We start from the raw sequence: 22,499 nt of genomic DNA, 5'->3' as shown, positions 1-22,499 counted from the left end.
TTAAAAGTGGGTTACAGAGGCGGAGGCGGCGGCTATCCATGGCTGCTCCTCCTGACGGCTCTGTGCTTCCTCCAGGAACAGAGGCTGAAAGGCTAGGTATGCCAGTTGCTGTGGAACATGGGCAGGAGAGTGCTGTTCCCTTAATGACCTGCTCGTGGGCTTCCCAGCCGGTCAGCCACTGTGTGGACAGGACGCTGCAGCGGACGGACCCTCGGTCTGTGCCAGCCTCAGGGCTGACGTTCTTCCGTCTCCATCCATGAGCTGGGAGTCGGCCCGTGAATCCACAAAGACCTCATGCTGTCGTGACCTTGCAGGTGAGTCCCGTGTCTGGAACTCGCCATCCAGGCATGGCCCTGGTTTTCCTCTGTGGCCGGGGCTACGGTGCGGTGGGGAAATCGGCTCCTCCCCAGGAGAGCCACTCGACAACCCAGCCTCGGTTGCCAAAGGCTGGACCGGTCGGCCTTCGGGGTGAGGCGTACGAAAAGCCAGGCCATCGATGGCACTTCTGCGATTCAGGGGCCAGGAGCAAGCGGTGTGCCTTCCTCCTGGCCCCCCTTCTAAGGCAGAGGGACACGGCATCCTGCCATGGGGTGCTTCTTCTCCGGATCTGCCCTTCGGGCTGCCGGCTGAGGCTCCCTGTCGCTCAAAGTCAGATCTGAAGAATAATCTTTGAGGAGGAAAAGGATCATTCATGATTCATCAATAGAGGGGTCCGAGAAGAAGGCCTAAAGCCATAGATCCCGATGAATAAATGCACCTCACAAGTACGGTTTTATCTCAAGCGTCGGACGTTATGAAATAATTGGGGGATTATTACTTCTTCTTCTTCTTCCATTAAAATGGTGCCCTTTAAAATCGTTTGAAGAAATGCTCCCGCATCCAACTGAGTTTGAATGAAGCCTACCTGGACAACGTAGCGTCTCCTGAGCTCCGTTGTCCCAACCCTACCAGCACCGAAGGGGTGAAGAAACAGGGGACTGCCACGGCCCGGCTCCCCAGTTCTCTGTCTCCGTGCGAGGACAGGCGTTGCAGGCACCTTGCCTTTCGTACCCGGAAGTTCCATCCGTGGCCGCCGCGGGCGACAAGAACCCAAAAGCCCTGCTGGATGGGACCCAGGTGGGTCCAGGTAGCCCCGCGAGGCCCTTCCGGTGTTGGCCGGCAGAGGGCAGCAGCGGGCGGCGCCCGCGCCGGGCTCGGGGATGCCGAGGGGCGCCCGCGGGCGCGCCGCCTCTTCCCCAGCCGGGCGCGGAGTGGGGCGAGGGGGGTGGGTGGGTGGAGGAGCTCGGCCGCCTCCTGCCCGCCCTCCGCCTCCGCCTCCTTTAAAAAGCCCCGCGCGCCCCTGGGCCATGCCCGCTGCAGACCGACGCGGCGCAGGAGAGCCCAGCGCCAGGCGAGCAGGAGCGCAGCGGCCGCGGGGCAGCAGTCCGGGGGCAGAAGCGAAGGTGAGGCTCCTGCGCAGCCGCCGCAGGCGACCCCCCCCCCCCCAGGACCCCCTCCTCCTCCTCCTCCTCCTCCTCCTCCCCGGCGGAGGCTCCCTTTTCACTTTGGCAGCTGCCATGGGGTGGGGGTGCCGCTATTCCCGGGGGGGGGGGCGTCCCCCTCCCCTCCCCTCCCCTCCCCATCTTTTGCACCCCCCTCCCACATATCACTCTCTGGACTTCTTGGCGCGAGCCCTCCCCCCTCTCCCCCTCTTCTTTCTTTCTATTCACCTTTTCTTTCTTTCTTCCTTCTCTTTCTTTCTTAATTTCTTTCTTTTTCCTCCCTCCCTCCCTCTCTCCTTCCTTCCTTCCTTCCTTCCGTTCCCTCTTTCTCTCTTTTCCTCTTTCTTTCTTAATGTCTTCTTCTATTCATCTCTTCAATTCTTTCTTTCTTGCAGGGGAATCTTATGCCTGTATGCAGTGCGGAGGTGGCGGGGCGGGGGGCGGCGGCGTGTAGGATCGCAGCCTAAATCAATGCCTGCTTTCTTCCTTCTTTCCTTTCTCTCTCCCCCACCCTCTCTCTTTTGCTGCCCCCGGAGGTAGCCCCCGAACTGGCCCTCCTTGCGTTCCCTGTCACCCACAAAGCCCCTGGCTGCAAAGCCAAAAGCAGAGCAGCTTTGCGTGAGCAGCCCGAGCCTCGCATTCCCTGTGCCTGCTCAGTTTCTCTCCAGGTGGGATGCCCACACCAAGCCTCAGCACCTCTCTCGGAGTGCGGGGGGACGGGGACGGGACGGGACAGGACAGGAGCATGAAGCCCAGGCACACGCTCTAACTTTGTTGGAGAAAGCGGTCCTCAGGGGAGATTCTTCACCACAGGGTTAAAGCCCCCCCCCCCACGACTATTCTTTTTTTAAAAAAACCTCTAGTCAGGGAGGGGGTTTGCAGCCCCTTCCTCGTGCACCCTTCTCAGGGACTCCCCCTGCAACTGTGATGTGATGCACAAACCATTGACTGATTGATCAAAATGTTTATATTACTGCCATTTGGCTGTAAAAAAAAAAAAGAAGAAAAAAGGCAAGAGCCAAGGGAAGTGTGCCTCTGAACATGTGCAAAGGACTAACTATTACCACACTTTTACAAAGATGCTGCCTCCCATCAGTTATGGGCATTTTAGGGGGGGCCCCCACTAGTTTTTGAACACGGGTTCCTTCGCTGGACTCACCCTCTGCAGACAGGCAGTGGGACTCGAACCCAGCTCTTGCTGCGAGGCGATGGCAGGAGAAGGACGCCATAGAAGCAGTGACAGGATGGTTAAATATTTAGAAGGGTAAATTAGGTTTGGCTAAAAGGGAAGTGTGCCTCTGTGCATGGGCAGAGGGCTCCTTCCAGCCACTCTCCACTTGCATCTCGGGTGGAAGGTGGCCAAGGCAGAGCCCCGTGCAGAAACGAAGCCTGCATTTAACCAGGCGGAGGCTTACTTCTGAGTAGACTCTGTGATTCCCTCTGGGAGCTCTTGGACAGCTCCTTTAGGGTCCTGACTGAAACCCGGAGCGGATTCATCACCCCGCTGACACCGGAGCCCCCAGCCCCCACTGGCTCTGTCTAGGGATGACGCCTGACCCATTTTTGGATCCCAGCGCTCTGCGTCCCTTTGGGGGCAAATGGATTGATTTAGCTGCAGGGACATAATGATGTGTGTGTGTGTGTGTGTGTGTGTGTGCGCATTAGGGCCATTCGATCAATGCCACCTAATTAAAAGTACAAGCCAGGGTAGGGTGCAGAATGACCCCGGCTTGCTCCAGACGCGGCTTCTTCATCTCTCTAACCATGACGGACGCCTGCCTGCCTACACAAGTCCCTTCCTAGGATTAGGTTTTGCACGCTTGGGTCTCATGGGCGACTTCCTCTGACCTGGGATGGGCTGAAAGGGGGGCTGTGGTCCCACATTCCCGAGGGGGGGGCGGCAGGAAAGTTGTTAAGTGAAGCCAAACACACACCCACCCCTTGTGCTTTCCTGCTCCTTATCAAGGTCGCTGATTAGGCTGGTGAGCAGGGACTTCTTGGTAACATCCCCACACCTCCAGAGTGAACTTCCATGGCGGGGTATTCATCAGGTCTAACCATGACTGGGGCTGATAGGAGTTGTAATCTAGAGGACACAGGGGGAGGCGGGGGCCCTCTTCTTTGACACAGAACTAAACAGGCCGCCTGGCTAAGAAACGGACGTTGACATGTTACCCCTGGCCAAAAGCACTGGGGATTTATTTTATTTTTTTGTGCACTGCCCTTTTAACAAGTGACTTTATTTTATTGATTTGATTTAATATATTTTTTCTACCGGTTTCCTTTTTAAAAAAAAGTAGTTGAGAAGAGAATGAAAAGTTATAATAATATTTTGCAATAGACATTAATGTACAATGAAACTGTATCACCATTGCTAAAACAGTGAAGGAACCGGAGGCAGATGAAACCCAATTCCTTATTCACGCTGGGAAGCCCTTTCCGCCTCACAGCCACGCTGGGAGAGTTCGGTCCTCTCTGTTTCCTCTGTCTCTGGTTCAACACCTCCTTGTCAAACAAGAGATCTTCTTTCCTGTCCTCCAGGAGACAAAACGAGCCAGGAACTTGAGGGATAGATAGGCTAGGACTGGGCAGAGCTGAGTTCAAATCCCCCCCGCCTGTTGAACGCCAGCTCGTCCCCATTTTTAGCCTCTCTGGTGACTGGCAGTAAAGGCTATAGGCTGGTTTTCGGTGTGTCTTGGCCACGCCCCTTGTGGCTTTGGGCCAGTCACAGACTCTCAGCCCAACCTACCTCGCAGGGTTGTTGTTGTGAGCATAAAATGGAGAGGAGGAGGAGGATGTACACTGCCTTGGGTTCCTTGGAGGAGAAAAGGCGGGATATATACATGCAATCATCATCATCATCATCCCTGGAGAGCCGCTGCTGCCAGTCAGCGTTGACAATACTGGGCTGGAGGGATCCAGGTTCCGACTCCGTATGAAGGCCAGTTCATACCCAGAATGCCAGACGAGATGGAGCCTTGGTCTGACCCAGCCTCAGGGCTTCTCTCGGGTCCTCCTGGAGGCCCCTCTGCCTCTTTTCCAGCTGCTACTCAAGCCATTGAAAACGCCTTTAACGCCTTGGTCAAGCCTGGACTGAGCGGCAGTGGGGCGGACCTGGGCAAGGTGCCCGAGGGAGAACGTGGCCCTCCACAAAACGAGGCTCCGTTGCTCCCGAATCATGTAATTGCAACCCCAAATCGCCTGCTCTGCACGAGGGGTTTGGTTTGTTTGTTAAGGAAGGGTTTCCGGCCCAGGCTTTGAGGAAAGCCCTTGAAGGAAGCTGGCTTGTAATTGCCGGCTCATTATGGGTCATCTTCACACCAAAGTGCAAGACCAGGGCCTGGCGATTTCCTCCTGGCTCACCCGGTGGCAAGGGAAGAGGTGAAGCAGGATGCGGCAGAGGGGAGGGAGCGCAGGCGCTGCACCGGATGGGGGCCCTTCGACAGCCCTCGCCTTCTTTGGGTCCTCGTGAAATTCGCACCCGCTGGCGCACCGCCTCGCCGCAGGAAGACCAGAAACGTACGGGAACGTTGGACTCGTTAGCCAGTAGCCACATTGCAAAAGCTCGTCTTCCCCTCTCTTTCACTCTCTCCTTGCCACAATAAACCTGCTCCATCTTCAAGCCCCCACAAGACGTTTTGTAGTTGGTCCGAATTTGGCAAACGTGCCAACTGAAAAGCAGCCGAAATCCCTTGAGGCCAGCTGGCCCCAATCCAGCTGTATGGGACGGCCACTTCCCTTCTCAATCATATCTGATATGGCAGGCCACCCAGTTTCGGAGAGGCCCAAAGGAGGAGACCTGTGCGTCTCAAAAGCTTGCATCTTGTGTTTTAGTCGATCCAATCCGAGGCAGGTCCCCTCTTTCAGATTCCACCTGCCCTTTGTGTCACGGAGTTAGAGTGGCAAGACTGAAAGCAAACAAACGAAAAACGCTCCGTGATGGGGAAAGAAGTCCTCTCTCTGGTTCCCCCCCCCTAAATTGCTCAACACTTGAGCACCGCGTTTCTTTCCTGCCCGAGAACAATGATGGGCACAGAAACTCCTAAAACGTGTTCTGGGCACGGGAGAGACAACCTTGCAAGGGTGGGGCAAAGAGGGCCGGCAAGCAAGAGCTGAACCTTCGTGGCCCAGCGATGGGGGAGGCGGTGTCCCTGGCCCCCCGTGTTGCCTTGTCTCCCGGCCACCAACGCTCCTTTGCACGAAATACTGAAACATCTCCTAAAGCACCTCCAGATTTCATTCCCGCCTGTGAGATTTCGCCTGTTGGTATTTTACTTCGCAGCCTCTTTGAGATGTTGTCAAAGGAGAAGCAGGTGATGGGGCGGACGACGTAACGCACGAACGTTACCTGAGAGTGGCGCCTTCTCCCTCGTATAGGGGGCTTATTTTGTTTTTACGCCTGCTTTTCCCTCAAGAGCCCTGAGGCTGGATGAGACCCAGGGTCCATCTACTCCACCGCTCTGTTCCCACAGTGGCCATCTGGCTGTTGACCAGGAACCCACAAGCAGGACATGGTGCAACAGCACCCTCCCGCCCATGTTCCCCAGCAACTGGGGCACACAAGCTTACTGCCTCGAATACTGGAGACAGCACACAACCATCAGGGCTGGTAGCCATGGATGGCCTTCTCCTCCAGGAATTTATCCAACCCCCTTTTCAAGACGTACAAATTGGTGGCCATTGCTACACCTTGTGGCAGTGAGTTCCAGAGTTCAACTCTGCGCTGTGTGAAGAAGGTCCTTCCTTTGATCTGTCCTGACTCTCCCACCCATCATCTTCATGGGATAATGACACCCCCCACCACACACATTGGGTTCTAGTATTAGGAGAAAAGGAGCAAAAGGCCTCCCTGCCCACACTCGCCACGCTCTGCATCGCTTTGTACATGTGGTGCAAACAGAGCCGCTCTGCATCGTTTTGTATTGTCCTTGAATTTCTCGCTCTTCTGCTGTGCAGCTTGGCGATTCACACCCCCCCCCCAAGGCTATTAGTGAATGTCAGCAGGTGCTTCCCTGTGTGGGGTGTGGGTGTGGGTGCATCTGGTGGCGACGGGCTCTCTGAGCCGGAGTGCACCGGGCTGGCCTCGGAAATCCTCCCTCCCCCCCCCCGGCTCTTTCTTTCCTTCACCGGCTGCCAGAGGGATTTGGCCGGTCTCCTGGATAGCTGGGCCCCTGCCAAGGTGCCGGGTGCCCCTCAAGAACACTGGATGGCATCGCTGGCGCTCAGTGGGAATAAGCTCAGGGAATTAGCAACACACAGAGGGGAGTTTATTCTCCAAGCTAATGAAGAGGAGGCTCATTTGGGAGGCTGCCCTCGAGCTCCGGAGGCGGCGGGGCGGGGCGGGGGGGAGGGCGTCCTATCACTCCCCAGGTGGGAGGATCCTAATCCTTGGAGAACCAGTGCGGCGTAGTGGTTGGTGTGTTGTGTTGGCACTGGGGAGACCCAGGTTCTAGTCCCCACTCAGCCCTGAAGCTCACTGGGGATCTTTGGGCCAGCCACTGATTCTCACCCTAGCCTACCTCGCAGGGCTGTTGTGTGGATAAAAAAAATGGAAGGGAGGAGGAGCAGGATCCTGCACACTGCCTTGGGCTTCCTTGGAGGAAAGGCAGGGTATAAATGTAAGGGCGTAAAGAACCGTGCTGGATCAGACCAAGAGTCCTGCGTTCTGTTCCTACAGAGGCCCCAATGGGGAGCACGTGCACAGTTATAGCGCCCACCCACTTGTGCTCCTTAGTATTACTGGAGGTAGCTGACCAATCAATCAATCAATCAATCAATCAATCAATCTTTATCCCGGCTGCTGCAATGCCCACCAGTCCACCGGCCCGTGCCATATAGGCTGCACAGCGAGACGGAATCGCAGAGCTGGGGAAGTGAGCCCAGCTGCCCACGCCTCACTTACTGACTATTCTCTGGGGTCCGCTGGGAGCACGGCTCATCTCTCTATCAAAGCCAAGATGGCTTGCTGAGGGGACCAGGCCTCCCCTTCACTGGGGCCACTAGGTCAAACTGGTTTGAAAGCACTTTCAACAGACTGGCAACGTATCCGAGCGGAGTAATATTTTTAATACACCTCCTTATGAACACACAAACAGCTCTGCCCTGAGCAGCCGTGGTGTAGCAGCAACAGCCATCACAGGGACGAGATTCTCATTATTATTATTGACTTTTTCATTAGCAGGGGTTCTGACGTCATCGGGCCGCCCTACCCTATGACTTCTCTGGTCCCTCTGAGCATAGTTGCAAAAGGATTTCACCACTAACAGGACATTTCCCCCTGTGAGTGAGCAATTCAAGCTTCAAGACCCATTCGCTTCACAAGGGGCCTGATCCTGGTAGAGCTGGAAACGATTAGAATTGGTTTGTTGATATGGAGCGATGCGGCCATCTGCCTTTGAGACTCTCTCTGGGGCCGTTACTGTGCGGACGGTTACCAGAGCGCTTGGACGTAAGGACTTACTGATTTCTAAAAACCCATTCCGTCCACATTTCACACGTTGCCAGGCGTCTTTCGCTCCATTGTCTGCTCATGGGCAGAATCGGATTCTTTCCAATTTCGCAAATTCGTGGAAATTCTCCCCTTGCGCGAATGTGCAAATCCCCTCACAAAATGCACAATCCCTGCCCCCAAATGTGCGTTTTTATACTTTAGCTTATGGGGCAAAGGCACGTGTGTTTTTTAAAAAATTTCCATGACTACATTTGCGTAAAATTCCGGAAAGTAAAAACAAATAAACAAACTGTTCCGCAAGTCCGCAGAATCTGTGCGAATTGGAAAAAGCTCTTCTGTTGTGGAATCTGCTGGATGGATTCACAGAAATCCAAACATTTGATTTTGTTGTGGATTTGTCCGACATCCCTTACCTGTATGTCGAATTGTAAAGGTTTTAATTCTGTATGTTGTTGTTGTTATATTATTCACCGCTCGGATATTTTATTGATGTGGAGTGGTAAACAAATGCATTCCTCCTGCAGCACCGATGGCCACCTCTCTTGCTCTTCCGCAGCACCAAGAGCTTCCTCCGGTGTAAGCCTTCCGTGCCCAAGGTCTGCCGGGCCCGATCTCGGAGCTGAGAAAACCGTCCCCTGAAGACATCGCGATGAAAGCGTTGCTGTTTGTGCTCCTCGTCGAAGCGTGCCTCTCCTCCCTGGTTCCAGGTAAGAGACTTTGGCCTGGAGCCAGCCGCTGAACCGGCCAGCCCTGAAAACTGAAACTGCGAAGGCCTAAAGGGCATGGATCCATGAGGAAATGGCACAGCGCAACCCTCTTCCCATTAGCAGAGTCAACTGCGCGTTTCTCTAAGTGGTTTGGGGGGTCAACAGCAGCTGAAAAGTGCATTCTGCTGGCCTGTTGGCTCTAAGGACATCAGAGTCCTGCGGCTGGATCACACCCAGGGTCTATCCAGTCCAGCACTCTGTTCACGCAGTGGCCAAGCAGCTGTCGACCAGGGGACCCACAAGCAGGACACGCCCACCCACAACCCCACGCATTGGCTGTGCAATGAGGGATGTCATGGAATGTTCACAAGCCAGCTCTCAATGGCGAGTGGGCCGGTCGGTGTCAACAGTAGGATGCTGAGAAATTGCACGGAGCTCTTGAAACGAAGTGATGGAGCTGCTGTGAATTTTTACGTGTCTGTGTACTTCTGTCCTTCCCATTGTAGAGAAGGAGAAGAACCCCGAGTACTGGAGGCATCAGGCCCAGGAGACGCTGAAGAAGGCGCTGAGCTTGCAGGAGCTCAACACCAACGTGGCCAAGAACGTCATCCTCTTCCTGGGGGACGGTGAGTGTCGGGGGGGGGGGGTCAGGGGCAGCCACCCCTCACGTGGAGCTCCCCAGATTTACTGGGCTTCAACTCCCCTCACTGGCCATGCTAGCTGGGGACGATGGGGATTGTAGTCCAAAACGTCAGTCCGAGCATGGCTGAATAACAACAGCCTTTGACGTCCATGCTGGGAATATCACAACGGCTAAGCTGAGCTTGCTTGATCAGAGGAGCTGAGGTGGCTCGATCGAAGCAGAGCCCTTTGCAATGCGGGGGAGCTCCTTTGCGAGCTTTCTGGCATGAAACATCGCTGGCTGGCGCACGCTGGGACTTGCAGCCCCTTTTCCTGCCTAAACATGCATAGGGTTGTGCCCTTAATTTATCTTTCCTCTGTACATTCTTCTGCTGAGGGTCCAGAAGAGACCTTCAGTGTCGCCGTGTGGGTCTCCCCCTCCCAAAACGTTGCTTTGCAGGCACGACCCCAAATCTAATTGGCCTCAGTTTCCCTTTTCTGGTGTGGGTAAGGGGGACCCCTCGGCTCTGCCTGCCACACGGTGCCCTGCCCTCCGCCCCACCAGTCCCCAGGGGCACCAGCCACCACCGCGCTCTGGGCCTGTGCTGCACAGATGGGTGGCATCCTGGCCTGGCTGTGGCAAAATGCTGACAGGGGGATCCTCTTGGCTACAGGCATGGGGATCTCGACGGTGACAGCGGCTCGGATCCTCAAGGGGCAGCTGCAGAACAAGAACGGAGAGGAAACGGTGCTGGAAATGGACCGCTTTCCATACGTGGCTCTGTCCAAGGTAAGGACGCTTTCCCCGGCCGCGGAACCGTCCACTTTTCTTCCTGGAGCAGAGACGAAGAGTCGAAACAGCCACTGGCACATTAGAAAGCCCCAACATGGCCAACGGGATCCACTCCCAAGGAAGTGCGCTTTATGGCTGTCGCCCCCAAATATTAAAAATACGTCATTAAAAGCATGCAAACAAAACCTGAAAATGGCAGAGCGGCTACCTAAGGAAACATTCCAGTAGCAGGGCGAAGAGCTGGAGTGAAGTGATGTCAAGAATTTGAAGTGGGGCCTGGAAGAGGCCCCGGGAAGGCGTGAAGGGGGTGGGGGGTGCCAGGCAGGCAGGCAGGCTTGCTTTGCTGGGTTGTGGGGAAAGGGGGTCCCTTCCCACCCACCCCTCCGAAGGGGAACCCAGAGAAAGGGCTACAAAAGGTGAGATTTAGGAGCCTTCACCAAGGGGGTTTCACCCAGGTGGGTCGGATTGCATCTCCCATCATTCCAAGCTGCTGAGGACGATGGGATTGTAGTCCAGCCCATCTGTAGGAAACCAGCTTGAAGGAGGCTGATCCAAACCACCAGCAGATTTATGTGGGAGAAGATAATCCTTTGGACACACACCCATGTCACTGCCAAGAAAAGTACTCTGTGTATTGTAAACAAAAGTCCCAGCCCAAGAGCCGTGCTGGGCAAAACCCGCACCCAGCTCTGCTCCGTCAGCGTAGGGCCGGGCCCTCGTTGAGCAATCGTGCAACACGGAGAACGGGCGGACAGCGCCTTCTCTCCCCAAATCTGGATGCCAGGGTTTCCAGCCCCAGGGAGCGGCATCCCTGGAATGGCTGCACTGCAAGGAAGCAAAGCTGGTACAGAAGAACCAGCGGGAAGAGAAACCGGCAAGCACGTCACCAGAGAACACAACAACAACAACAACAACAACAACACTCCACACAGAACCAGGCAGTGGCCCTGTGCAGTCCAACGCGGCGGACAGACAGACACATCCGCGCACTCCACCACAGGAACACCCCCCCTGCACACCTTTACGCTGCTGATTCGGTTGCCCCCGGTGCCTCCTCCTCCTCCGAGGTGGGCAGATTAAGGCCGGGGGCACAGCAGGCCAGCCATCTCTGGGCAACACCACCGCCTGGGTATTCTCTCTCTCTCTCTCTCTCTCTCGCTTCCGTTTGCACTGGGACATTTTTAACCGGCCCGGCCCCGATGAAAGCCGCAGCCATTGGGTCCCTCCCTGTGCTGCCCTTTTCACCGTCCTCGGCCGCCCCGGCCGCCTTTCTCCTCACGACTTGGCCCAGGCCCCGAGACCTGTGGGGCTGTGGTCGTGCCGGCTATTGACATAAGCTCCGGCAGGGAGGGTCGCGGGGCTCCGTTGCCCGGCAGGGTGCGGCCCGTCTGGCTGCCGGTGGTCAGTCAGGTGCCAGGCGCTGGCCTCAGCGAGCACCGGGGACCTGCAGCCTCGGGCACGAGGACTCATCCTGCGCGGCTGGGAGGGCAATGCCCTGCAGCGACTGCCCCTTTCAAAACCCACTTTCGGCCGAGTTTGGGAGAGCAGCCAGGGCTCATGGAGGGGACCCCCCCGGAGCCTGCTTTCATCTCCCCACGTGGCCCTTCTAAGATGTTTTGAAATCCACCGGGAGGTTGCCGTGCTGCAAAGCAAAGCTCTGCCCTCCAGCGCCATCTTCATCCGGGTTCTAAAGGTTTTGCCTTTTTGTGGTTCCGTCTCATTCTCGGCCCTCTTGTCTCGCCAGTTGGCCTTCCGGGAAAATGAGTGTTTTGTGACCGGCATTGGCATGACTGGGCAAGCCCTGCCCTTGGGGCAGCCATTTTGTGAGAGTGCCCAGCACATTCTCTCTCAGTATTCCAAATGTGGCTGCTGACCAAGCTTGAGGGCCGACACTTTTTTATTATTATTAGCAGGGACATTGTCACCATCTGCTCCCTCAACCACCAATTTCTTGGTAGCCTCTGAGCTTAACTGCCATCTTCATAGTGGTTTATGTGCCTTCAAGTCGGCTTCAGCTTAGGGCCACCCTGTGACTCAGCGACCTCCTACTCCGATCTGGCAACGTCAGATCCGTGGTCTTCCTTTTCGGAGTCCCACCCACCCCTTGCTGGGTCTTCTTTCTTATCCTTCTACCTTCTGCTTTCTGCAGCATTGTTGCCTTTTCTAAGGAGACATTCCTTCTCCTTACGTATATGATACTTCGGACATATACGAGAGCCTCAATTTCAACATTTTCGCTTCTCGAGCGAGTTCTGGCTTAATTCCTTCTAGAACCCACTTATTCGTCTCTTCCGCAAAACTCTCCTCCAACGCCACCTTTCAAATGAGTCGATCTTCCTCCGATCCGCTCTTTTCATCGTCCAACTTTCGCATCCGTGCACAGAGATCAGAAATGCCGTGGTCTGAATAAATCCCGACTTTGGTTTCCAGTGTTATACCTTTACTTTTAAGGACTTTCCCCAGATCACTCATCGACGCCTTTCCTAACCCTTTACCCTTTTCTGATTTCGTGACTATTGTCTCAGTTTGGTTTAATCACTGTGCCAAGGTATTGATGATCCTTGACTCGTTCGATTTTGATACATAAATATTCTTCATGGCATCTGGGGATAGGATATATTGCTCTCCCGTTGTTATGCAAAGTATTTTGGGGGGCAGCATGGTTTTGGACGATGTGTTTCAGAAGCAGCCCGGCCCGGCTGTGCAACGCAGGCTGAGCTCTCCCGTGTCTTTGGCGTTTCCTCCCCACAGACATACAACACCAACGCGCAGGTCCCCGATAGCGCGGGCACCGCCACGGCCTACCTGTGTGGGGTGAAGGCTAACGAAGGCACCCTGGGCGTCAGCGCCGCGGTGACGCGGTCCCAGTGCAACACCACGGCGGGCAACGAGGTCACCTCCATCCTCAAGTGGGCCAAAGCAGCAGGTGAGTGAATGGGCTGGAGTCGGGGTGTGCTGTGAACCTCCAAACGCCATGCATTTAGGCTGGCTAGAGGGTAGCCATAGAAGCTCTGGATGGTGGTTTTCCTCTCGTAGTGGTGTGCGCAAACGGGCAGGATTCTGACACCCAACTATACCTGGCTAGTCAGATGATTGGAGGGCAGGAGAGAGGGCAAGGAGTAGTGGTGCTGAGGGCAGCCAAGAACCACGTCCCCCTACACCTTTGCTGCGGTTTTCAACCTTAAAACGTCACTTAGTAACTGACCACGGACACCCTCAGCTTGCGCACGGGGAGTTCGGAAAACTTTAACCAGGCTAACCTGCCTCCTCAGCTGGGGCCAGGATAGAGATGGACTTGGGACCGGACGGTGCCGGACGCATCGGACACAGAACCTGCACGCTCCAAGGGTGTGAATCTGTTGATCCCTGCCACCCTTCCTGCATCAGTCTGACCTGGCAACAGTTTTCCATGCCTTGGTAGCATCAGGTTTAGACTACTGCAGTGCACTCTATGTGGGGCTACCCTTGAAGAGTGTCTGGAATCTTCAAGTGGTGCAAAATGGGGGAAGTTAGGTTGCTAGCTGGTGGGTGGTATTGGGACCGTGTTACACCTGTGCTGAAAAACCTACACAGGTTGCCTGTTGCTTTCTGGGCTCAGTTGAAAGTGTTGGGTTTAAATTGTGCTTTTAACATGTTGGTTGTTTTATTAAGGTTTTATTTTTGTGAACCGCCCAGAGAGCTTCGCCTATTGGGCAGTATAGAAATGTCATAAATAAATAAATAAACAAATAAATCCCTAAATGACTTAGGACATAGTTATTTAAGCGACCGCCGGTCTCATTCTGAACCTGCCCATGTATTAAGACTTGCAGGAGAATCCTTTTTGAGGACACCTTTTTCCCATAGAGGCCTGTTTGGGACGTATGAAAGGGCTTTTTCCAGTGTCGTTCCTAATCTGTGGAATGTGTGCTCTCAAGAACTACATTCACACACACACACTTGACCTTTAGAGAGGGTTTGAACACACATCTTGACTTTTAAACTATGCACCTTTAATCTTCAAATGTTTTACCGTATTTAAAATTCGTCTTTATCATTGCAAGGTTTTTAAGTAGCCTTGACGGCTTTTGAGCAGGTAATAAGCACTGATAATAAAGAAACAATTCCCCGGGCAACACCTCCAGGTAGGGCTGGAAAACAGCCTGAAACCCTGCTGCCGGCCCGGGCCGACAATACTGGGATGGATGGACCCAGGGTCCGACTCGCTCACTATAAGGACGTTTCCGCGTGGTTTCAAGGGATTCTGTAATCCTGCGTTATTCTGAGCCTCGCTCTTGATGGTGTCGTGAAATTGAATAAATGAACCAATGATCTGGGAAGAGAGACAGAGAGAGAGGGAGGGAGGGAGGGAGATCCACGCAGATCTTGTAAAATGAAAAGATTTTTAATTTTTAAAAAAGTTTTAATTTTTGTGAACCGCCCAGAGAGCTTCGGCTATTGGGCGGTATAAAAATGTAATAAATAAATAAATAAATAAATAAATGAGATGGATTGAGGCGCTCCTCTCTTCAATCACCCTTTGCTGAGACGGTTGCAGGATTTCTCTCGTTTGTTTGTTTTTTTAAAACTAATAAACAGCTGGAAAAGGCCAACGTTGCATTTCCCCCCCTTCAAAGCAAACACTGCATTTTAAAAAGCATTCTGTTGATGCTAAAAACCCATCAACCTCGGGGAGAGGCAGACGGGAGGCGAAGCGTAGATGGCCCTCGTTAAAACGCCCCAATCGGAGCCTTTTTTTGAAATCGCACTTTCACAGGCCAGCGGGCTTCGGTTGGCATCTGTGGTCATCCTGTGCTTTTTCTGGGGGCCGGGTAGGATCGGATCAAAGCCTGACATTTCTAGGTGCCCACGCTGGGAACATCGCTGCCCACCTTTAGAAAAAAAACCCGGGGGGAGCCATGCCAAAGACAGTGGCTCTTTCTGTGGGTCAGTCAAACCAGGAGTAAAAATAAACCTCTGGGTTTCCCCTTGAAGGAGCTTGCCCCCGACTCCCGGGACAAAGGGGACTTGTGCTTTTGGCCTGCGGCCCCCACTGGGATTCTGCAGACAGACGGGGGAGCAGGAAGGAAAGGCAGCGAGGGCAGCACAGGGACAGAGCGGAGCTGTTCTCCGGGGCTGGGCAGAGAGGGCACGACGGCCGGGGGCCGCTCACGGAATGCCGAACGTGATCGACCGGGGCAAAGTTTAACTCGACCAGGTTGATAACAGATTGGAGAGGCAGAAGGCTAGGTTGGGCTGGGCTGGCAGCCCCGCCGCTCGACCCCGCCGCAGGTCCGCCACGTGAGAAAGGGCGTTGAGCTTAGGAGGCAGAGGGAGGACGATGGGTTTTTTTTGCCGTGGGCAGGAGTGTTGCGTTTGGCTCTAAGCCCTCCCGGCTTGTCCTGTGACAATGGGGGCGTCCGAGCCAGGCTCCAGAACGTTACCGGGTGAGCCGGGGTCCAGACCATGGCGCCTTCCGTCCTCCACCCCTCCCCTGTTTTCTCCCGGCTTCGTCCACATTTTCCCCATAAGGCCTTCGAGCGGTCAGTGCCAGGCAGAGCTGGCGTCAAGGGTCAGCATGGCCGCCCGCCGGCCGCCCGCCCTGGGCTTGCTCCTCCTCTTCCCCTTTGCCACCTGCCTCTCTCTGTGGCCCAGGCAGTGGTGGTGGCTGCGAGAAGGAGGCGCAGGAGAGGCCCACCACGGCCTCCTCGCTCCCTGGCCCTCTCCCTGCCCAGCAAGCTAGCGGTATCCAGGATGAGACAGAGGAGGAGGAGGAGCAGAGCATGGCCATGGGGGTGAGAAGGTGGACTCACCCAGAGGAGGCGCCCACGGAGGGCGTCTTGCCTGGCGCTGGCGCTCCGAGCCCTCCGTCTGGCAGCCCGGGGCCCCATCAGCCATTCTGAGCCCCGCCTGCCTCCCTCCCCCCCCCCCCGGTGGACTCTCTCTCCTGGTGACCTCCGCTTCCCTTCCCTTCTCCACTCCCAGGCAAATCCGTGGGCATCGTCACCACCACCCGTGTGAACCACGCCACCCCAAGCGCCGCCTACGCCCACTCCGCCGACCGCGACTGGTACTCGGATGGCGAGATGCCGCCCGAGGCCGTCCAGCAGGGCTGCAAAGACATCGCCCACCAGCTGTTTGAAAACATCCCGGACATCGAGGTAAGATGGGACGGGAGCCACAGACGGCCGTTGGGCGGGAGGAAGGGGCCCCGACCGAGGCAGGGCCAGGCGGCAGGTCCAGAGGAACACAAGGATTCAACGAGGCACTCAGATGTTGGGGGTCAGCACGAAGCAGGGTGGGATAGTCCGGATCAGGTGCTGGGTTCATCAGCGTGGCCAAATCTCACGAGGGGCCAACGGTACGTTACATTAAATGCGTGACATTCAGCAGGGGCGTTGAGCTCGGGTTGTGGGTCAAATTCTGCCCACCTGGGGTCTCAATCCAGCTGCCTGGAATGCCCCAATTGGCCACGCCCCTTTCCCACAGCCACTCATCGTGGTAGGAAGAGGTTGAGGCTAAAATCGGCTGGTCTTTGGGAACTTTTGCCTCTGGCCTTTAGAATTTGGCCCTCGGGATTAAAGAGGGTCCACACCCCCGGCATGCAGCGCCAGCTCTGATTTTTAAACAGCTCATCCTAAGTGCAGGGCACCCTGATTTTCACAGGGACTGCAGCACATGGTAAGTTTGATCCATGCCTCCTCGGCCCTGATCGTGAAAGAAGTTCTGCCCACCTGTGGTTATGAGGCTTAGGAAGGAAAGCTCCTTTTGGTGCCAGCAAACATATTTCTTTGCGCCTCATAGTCACGTTGGGAAGAGGGTGATTTCTGTGACTCTCGGAGGGAAGGCCGGGAGCGGCCTTCTACTTGGATCTGAACCCGAGAAATCCTGCCTGCGGAAAACGTGCTCTTCCACGGAGCTAATTATAGAGTTTATGTAAAGCAGGTTGTGCTGAGTGACGTGACGGCCTCCTTCTGATACCAGGAAGAGTTCGCCAACATTAATGCATAAATTTATTTTGGAGAGCGGTGTGTCCATGCATGTGTGAGTAAGTGAGGCATAAAGATCCAAATGTATTTCCTGCATTTTTAATATCCTGGCCTGTCTTTCTCCCACCCATGTGAACCTATTAGGCAGGTTTTGTTGAGGTATGTGACTTGTCGGGAAGAGATTCGAACTCAGGGTTTCCCCCTACCTAAGCCCAAGACTTCAGCTTTAGCTTATTTATTTTCTTTCAATCATCACCTGTTCACTCTTCCTCTGAGGAGTCCAGAGGAGCCTATTATCTTTCAGGTGGTCACCCATCCAGGACATTTAGAGGTCCGGTCCAACCTGCACCTCAACCACAACATTTGTTTACCGAGAAGAACCGTCCTTCACAACAAAAGCAGCTTTGCTTTGACTTCACCCGAGCTATGAGGAAGCGACTCGGTTATTTATTTTGCCTGGTGTGGCTCAAGAAATCACGACGACGTCTCACGGCCTGTCACTTCATGCCAGCTGGAAAATGCCCTTAATGGTCACTGGTTTTGACTTGCGTTGCTTCCTTCTCACAGTTTGGATGGCAAGAAGTGGTGGTGAAGACGGCCATGGGCGTGGTCAAGGGTTGGCCTCACCGGGCACCTGCTGAGGGCCCAGACCCCAGCAGGGGCCCACCCAGAAAAGCTCTCCTCCTCCTCTTCTCCATGGCAACCTGCTCATTCACCTGTCCTTCGCTCTGGCCCAGACAACAGTGGGGAGGAGGAGGAGGAGTTGGAGGAGGAGGAGGAGGAGGAGGAGGAGGAGGAGACACCCACGGCCTCCTTCCTCCCCGGCTCTCTGCCTGTCAAGCAAGTGGGATCAAGGAGGAGGAAGAGGAGGGGGTGCAAAAGCTGTTGAATTCCTCAGCACCCTGGAGCTGCAGCCTTCCCGTGCTCTAGGCTGGGAGGTTGCACATAAAGCGCTGCTACGCTTTTCCGCTCCTGAATCATGTCCGCATGTGCTCTCGAGCTCTGCCACGGCCACTCTTTTGCCCCCCCCCCCACCGGTCTCAAGGCCAGATGGGGACGGAGCCAGAGCGTGGCCGCCTCTTCCAGTAAACCCTCCCACGCACATCTGGCGCACTTGATACGCGTTGCTATTCAGGTCCAGTCCCCGAGGAGTGACGGCAGGGCACGCTCTCCACGGCCTGCTTCCTAGAAATGCAGGGAATTGGGCCGAAAAGGCTCCCAGAAGCCGCTCTGCCAGCACTCCTGCGTTCGTGGCAAAGCACGACCCGGGTTCAGGGTGCAGAGCAGCATGACAAATTCAGAGCGATGGGTGTTAATCTTTTATCTGGGCTATTGTAACGGAACACATTAGTGACGTCGTCAGCCCAGGGCGACGGATGCCAGCTGGCTCCCGCCTCCCAAAAACACAGGTCAATGGCCGTTGTGTCTAGCCGTGATTCAGGGGGAGAGGGTTCCCCCTGCTGACGCCTCAGCCACCGTCCTGAGTGTCGTTTTGGGGGCCAGAAAGGCGGGGGTACCAATTAAGTCACGCCATCAAATCAATAAACGGCTACTAGCAGAGAACGGCAGGGAATGCGGGAGCATTTCTGTAGCCTTCTGGGGAGGCCGGTGATGGAGGGCAGGAGGAAAAGAGCAAGGAGTTATGAGTGAACGTGCAACTCCACAAATGGAGGTGGAGGAGAAACAGGCCAGAGACGGCGCTGAAAATAAAGGGGCCCGTTGCCAGAAGCAGCCGGCCACGGATCCCACAGAATGCGCCCCTTACGCCACAGAGGTCTGGCTAAGCCGTGCATGACCTCAGACTCCAGGGGCCGACGGGGCGTCTTCCAAGCAGCGCCTGGCACGGCATTTCCCGACGACGCAAGGGAGACGTTGACGGTTCACACAGCTGCCCCCGTGGCCCCCAGCCACGCCGGGCTTTGGGGGACGGAGGAGGTCAAGCCTCCGTGCTCCTTTCACGGCGAGCATCAGCCCATGGCACCGGGCACCGCGTTTTCCCTGCGGTAAATAAACAGGGTGCGCCTCTCTGTTTGGAAAGAAAACCCACAGAAGCAGCTGAAGCAAAACCAACCCGGCTGAATCCGTTATTTAAGCTGCTTAATAAGCCCCATTTTTTAAAATATATAATTCTAACTTTATTCCTGGGCTGGAAATAATTACACGTTAGGAGAGCCAATTCTGTTTAACAGAGATCGGCCCATGTATAATTAGGAGGAGGAGGAGGGGTGATTTTAAGTTTTTCGCTGCTCAGGCTGCTTTATGATTCACCTTCTAAGACCTTAAATCCGGCGAGGAGGCTGCAGATGGAGCGCCAGCAGAAAAGTAATTGCGGTCAAATAAATACGCTTTCAATTACAGGGCGCCTCGACCAACGGAGTCCTGAGTTCCTCTTTCCCGGGGGAAGGGGCTTCTGCACGGAGGGACCCTATATCCCCACCCTGATTCATGGACGTTTATAAACCCTGACCTCTGATGACCCGCTGATGAGGACACACGAACCGGAGGCTGCTAGAATTGCCCTCGGTTTGGGGCCAAATGCTGGACTAAAGAGGCGTTTGGCCTGATCCAGCACCAGGACCCCGTTGGTGCTCTCATCACCTGCAACGAATTGTTGCAGCGTGGATTGCTGCGCTTCAGGATTCCAGCCACTTTGTTCCACCACCAGCCGTGGTTTTCTGTTCTTCCTCCCCTTCTGTAGCCACAGAGAAGCCTTCCTAATTTTATTTCCTATATCTGTCTCCTACAAACCTTGGTATTCGCCCGAGCCTGCCTTTGGTGTGAGCGTGGAGCCATTTGGGAACGGCACTCGCCGCCCGAACATCAGAAATAGCAGGAATGATGAAAGACAAGCTGCTCGTGGAAATCTGGCCGGGCTCCCCTAGCCATGTACTCTCCCAGGCCAACTGTGATGTTCAAAGATGTTCTTTTTAATCTCTCTGCCTTGGAGGAAAGAGGAAATTGAGCAGAAGGAGAGAGGGTTTTCCGGTATCACGTCTCATGAAACCTGACCTCGGTGACAGTTTATCTGGTGTTGCCATCTTCTTCGTATCCCACACCAGTTGGTTCAATGTACTGGAGTAACTCCTGCTTTTAGGGCCAGTGGGGGGTATTCATATGCTGGTGTACAAAAAGATGGAAGGGTTACTGTTCCTTCCCAGGGAGGAGGGAGGTTTGGTTCACATTAGAACAGTCCGTTCTAGTTATTTCCTGTCTTATCAGAGCCAGTGTGGCATGTTTTTATTTTTTATTTAACAGATTCAAGTGACACGTACCCTATTTATTGAAAAACATCTCTCTCTAAGGGTGTAACCCTATGCATGAATAGAGTCTTGCAGTTCCTCCTGGACGTCTGGTCCATTTTGGGCCCAATCCTATGCATGTTTAGACAGAAAAAACTCACCAAACGCCTAGCACGCCTCGAACATAAGAACAGCCGTACTGGATCAGACCAAGGGTCCATCCAGTCCAGCACTCTGTTCACACAGGGGCCAACCAGCAATGCTTAACTCCGCACTGTGAGGAAAAAGGACTTCTTTCTATCTGTCCTGAATCTCCCACCATTCAGTTTCATGGGCCAATGACCCCACTGGGTTCTAGAACGATGAGAGAAGGAGAAAAATGCATGTCGATCCACTTCCTCCATACGATGCGTAATTTTGTACGCCTCTCCCACGTCTCTTTCCTCTGGACAGACTTGGCCGTGAAGCAAACGGGGTGACCCTGGCCCAGTCACCAGTCTCCGTATCTTTTTGGAGACTTGTATCTTGTGGTGCGTGCATGCGTGCGTTTGTGTGCGTGCGCGAATATTTGCAAAGGGGAAGGATTAAAAACACAACAACCTCGCTCCACCTCAGCACCCCTCCAGACCTCCCCTTCAAATTGCACCCTGAAACAGCCAGTCTGGAAATCTCTTTTGACTGAGAAGTGGGGTGCAAAAGTACGGTAACGGAAACGGAGACGAATAACAGAACTTATCCGAAAACGAATAACAGAACTTTCAGCCTCAGCCGAAGGTATTTTGCAGGGTTGTTGTGAGGTGAAAATATGTGTGTGGAGAGTGAGAGGGAGTGTAGGAGAGAGAGAAAAGGTTAGGATAAAAAAAACCCACCACTGATTGATTATATTTATATATATTTCAGGAGGAGTTATAATTAGGGCTGTATCAAATTTGCGCTAAAAATAATAACTCTAATTGCTTGTCTCCGAGAGCTGACAGGGCCTTTACTGACGTCTGTAACTTGCCTAAATTATGCCAACCAGGATCATTTGCATTTAATTACTTAATATCCATGACCTGCTCCTCCGCTATTTGAGGGGAGGGGGAGGAAAACGGGCTCTCTGTGCACCCACGGGAGAAGCACCGCTCCCCCAACGCCGCCTTCGAAGTATTATCCGCGGTGCCGGCTCCAGGTTTCGGGGGGCCTTTGGGCAAGAACCCCTCCCTGGGCGAGTCCGCCTTCTCTCTGCCATGGTCGTTAGCTGCTGTCACTCCTGCTCCTCTTTCTCGTCCTTGCTGCCACGTGCTTGCTTGGCCGCCACGGAGACAGGGGACAAGGAGGCTGTGCTGCTGCTCCTTCCTACCAACACCGTTGTCTGGGCCAGAGCAAGAGAAATCCGGGGAGCTCTCCTCAGTGGGCTCCTGCCGGGGGGTGGGCCTTCGGCAAGTGCCCCACCATGCCGACCCGTTGACACCGGCTCTGATTCTCTGCACATCTCTGAGCCGTCTTTGCGTGTCCTAACAATCCCTGGTGATTTCCCCTTCCAGAATGTCTCTTTCCTTCTAGCAGCAGTTTATTGAGCACGGAGCGGCTTCAGCTGTGTACGGGGAGAGGGTCTACCGTAGGCCGCCTTCCCAACTATTCTGCCCATGGCTTTCCCTCAGGCTGCCGACCTGCGCTTTACCGAAACGCACCAGCGGCGAAGCGAGCGCCGGCTGTGCGCTGCGCCGTCCCCGCTGCCCAGGTAATCCTGGCTTCTTTTCCCTCTGTATCCCCACTCAGGTGATTATGGGTGGAGGCCGGAAGTACATGTTTCCCCAAAACACCAGCGATGTGGAATACCCAAACGAGGAGAAATACCGAGGGACACGGCTGGACGGCAGGAACCTCATCGAGGAGTGGAAGAAGCAGAAGCCGGGAGATAAGGTAAGGCTGTCCCACGCCCGGAGGCCGGAACACGAGAAAGAGAGAGAGAGAGAGAGAGAGAGGGGGGGGGGTTGTAACAAAATCACAAAAGGCACAAGGAGCTTCGCTAATTGCAGTTCTTAGTCTTCAGTTGCAGGATTTTGTTTTAGGCTGGGTGTTGCTGCCTTGGGCTGTTTGATGCTGTTGGTGTTTTTGCTGTTTTTAGTACCAATTCGGTTTTCATTTTGTGGCTTTGGTTGTTTTACGCTGCTTAATCAAGCAACTACAGGCACAACCAGGGAGCGGGCCTTTTCAGTGGTGGCCCCCCGACTGTGGAACGATCTCCCCGATGAGG

The 22,499-nt window shown here is 54.6% G+C and overlaps 1 protein-coding gene across 2 annotated transcripts in view; it reads left to right on the top strand.

Moving 5' to 3' along the window:
* Positions 1–1,360: 1,360 nt before the first annotated feature.
* Positions 1,361–22,499, top strand: part of ALPL (alkaline phosphatase, biomineralization associated) — a 29,058-nt gene continuing 7,919 nt past the window's right edge. Inside the window, exons 1-7 of one of the 2 annotated variants that reach the window (XM_063145079.1) lie at positions 1,361–1,442; positions 8,457–8,639; positions 9,146–9,265; positions 9,935–10,050; positions 12,805–12,979; positions 16,018–16,193; positions 22,022–22,165. In XM_063145079.1, the coding sequence (XP_063001149.1) occupies positions 8,582–8,639; positions 9,146–9,265; positions 9,935–10,050; positions 12,805–12,979; positions 16,018–16,193; positions 22,022–22,165 (789 nt within the window). In that variant the 5' untranslated portion in view covers positions 1,361–1,442; positions 8,457–8,581. The remainder of the gene's footprint in view (positions 1,443–8,456; positions 8,640–9,145; positions 9,266–9,934; positions 10,051–12,804; positions 12,980–16,017; positions 16,194–22,021; positions 22,166–22,499) is intronic. The other variant, XM_063145080.1, reaches the window with a different exon arrangement.

The sequence above is a fragment of the Elgaria multicarinata genome, chromosome 20 (assembly GCF_023053635.1).
Source record: "Elgaria multicarinata webbii isolate HBS135686 ecotype San Diego chromosome 20, rElgMul1.1.pri, whole genome shotgun sequence".
Lineage (NCBI taxonomy): Eukaryota > Metazoa > Chordata > Lepidosauria > Squamata > Anguidae > Elgaria > Elgaria multicarinata.
Note: the sequence above shows the minus strand (reverse complement) of the source record. Positions and strands in the feature narration are given on the sequence as shown.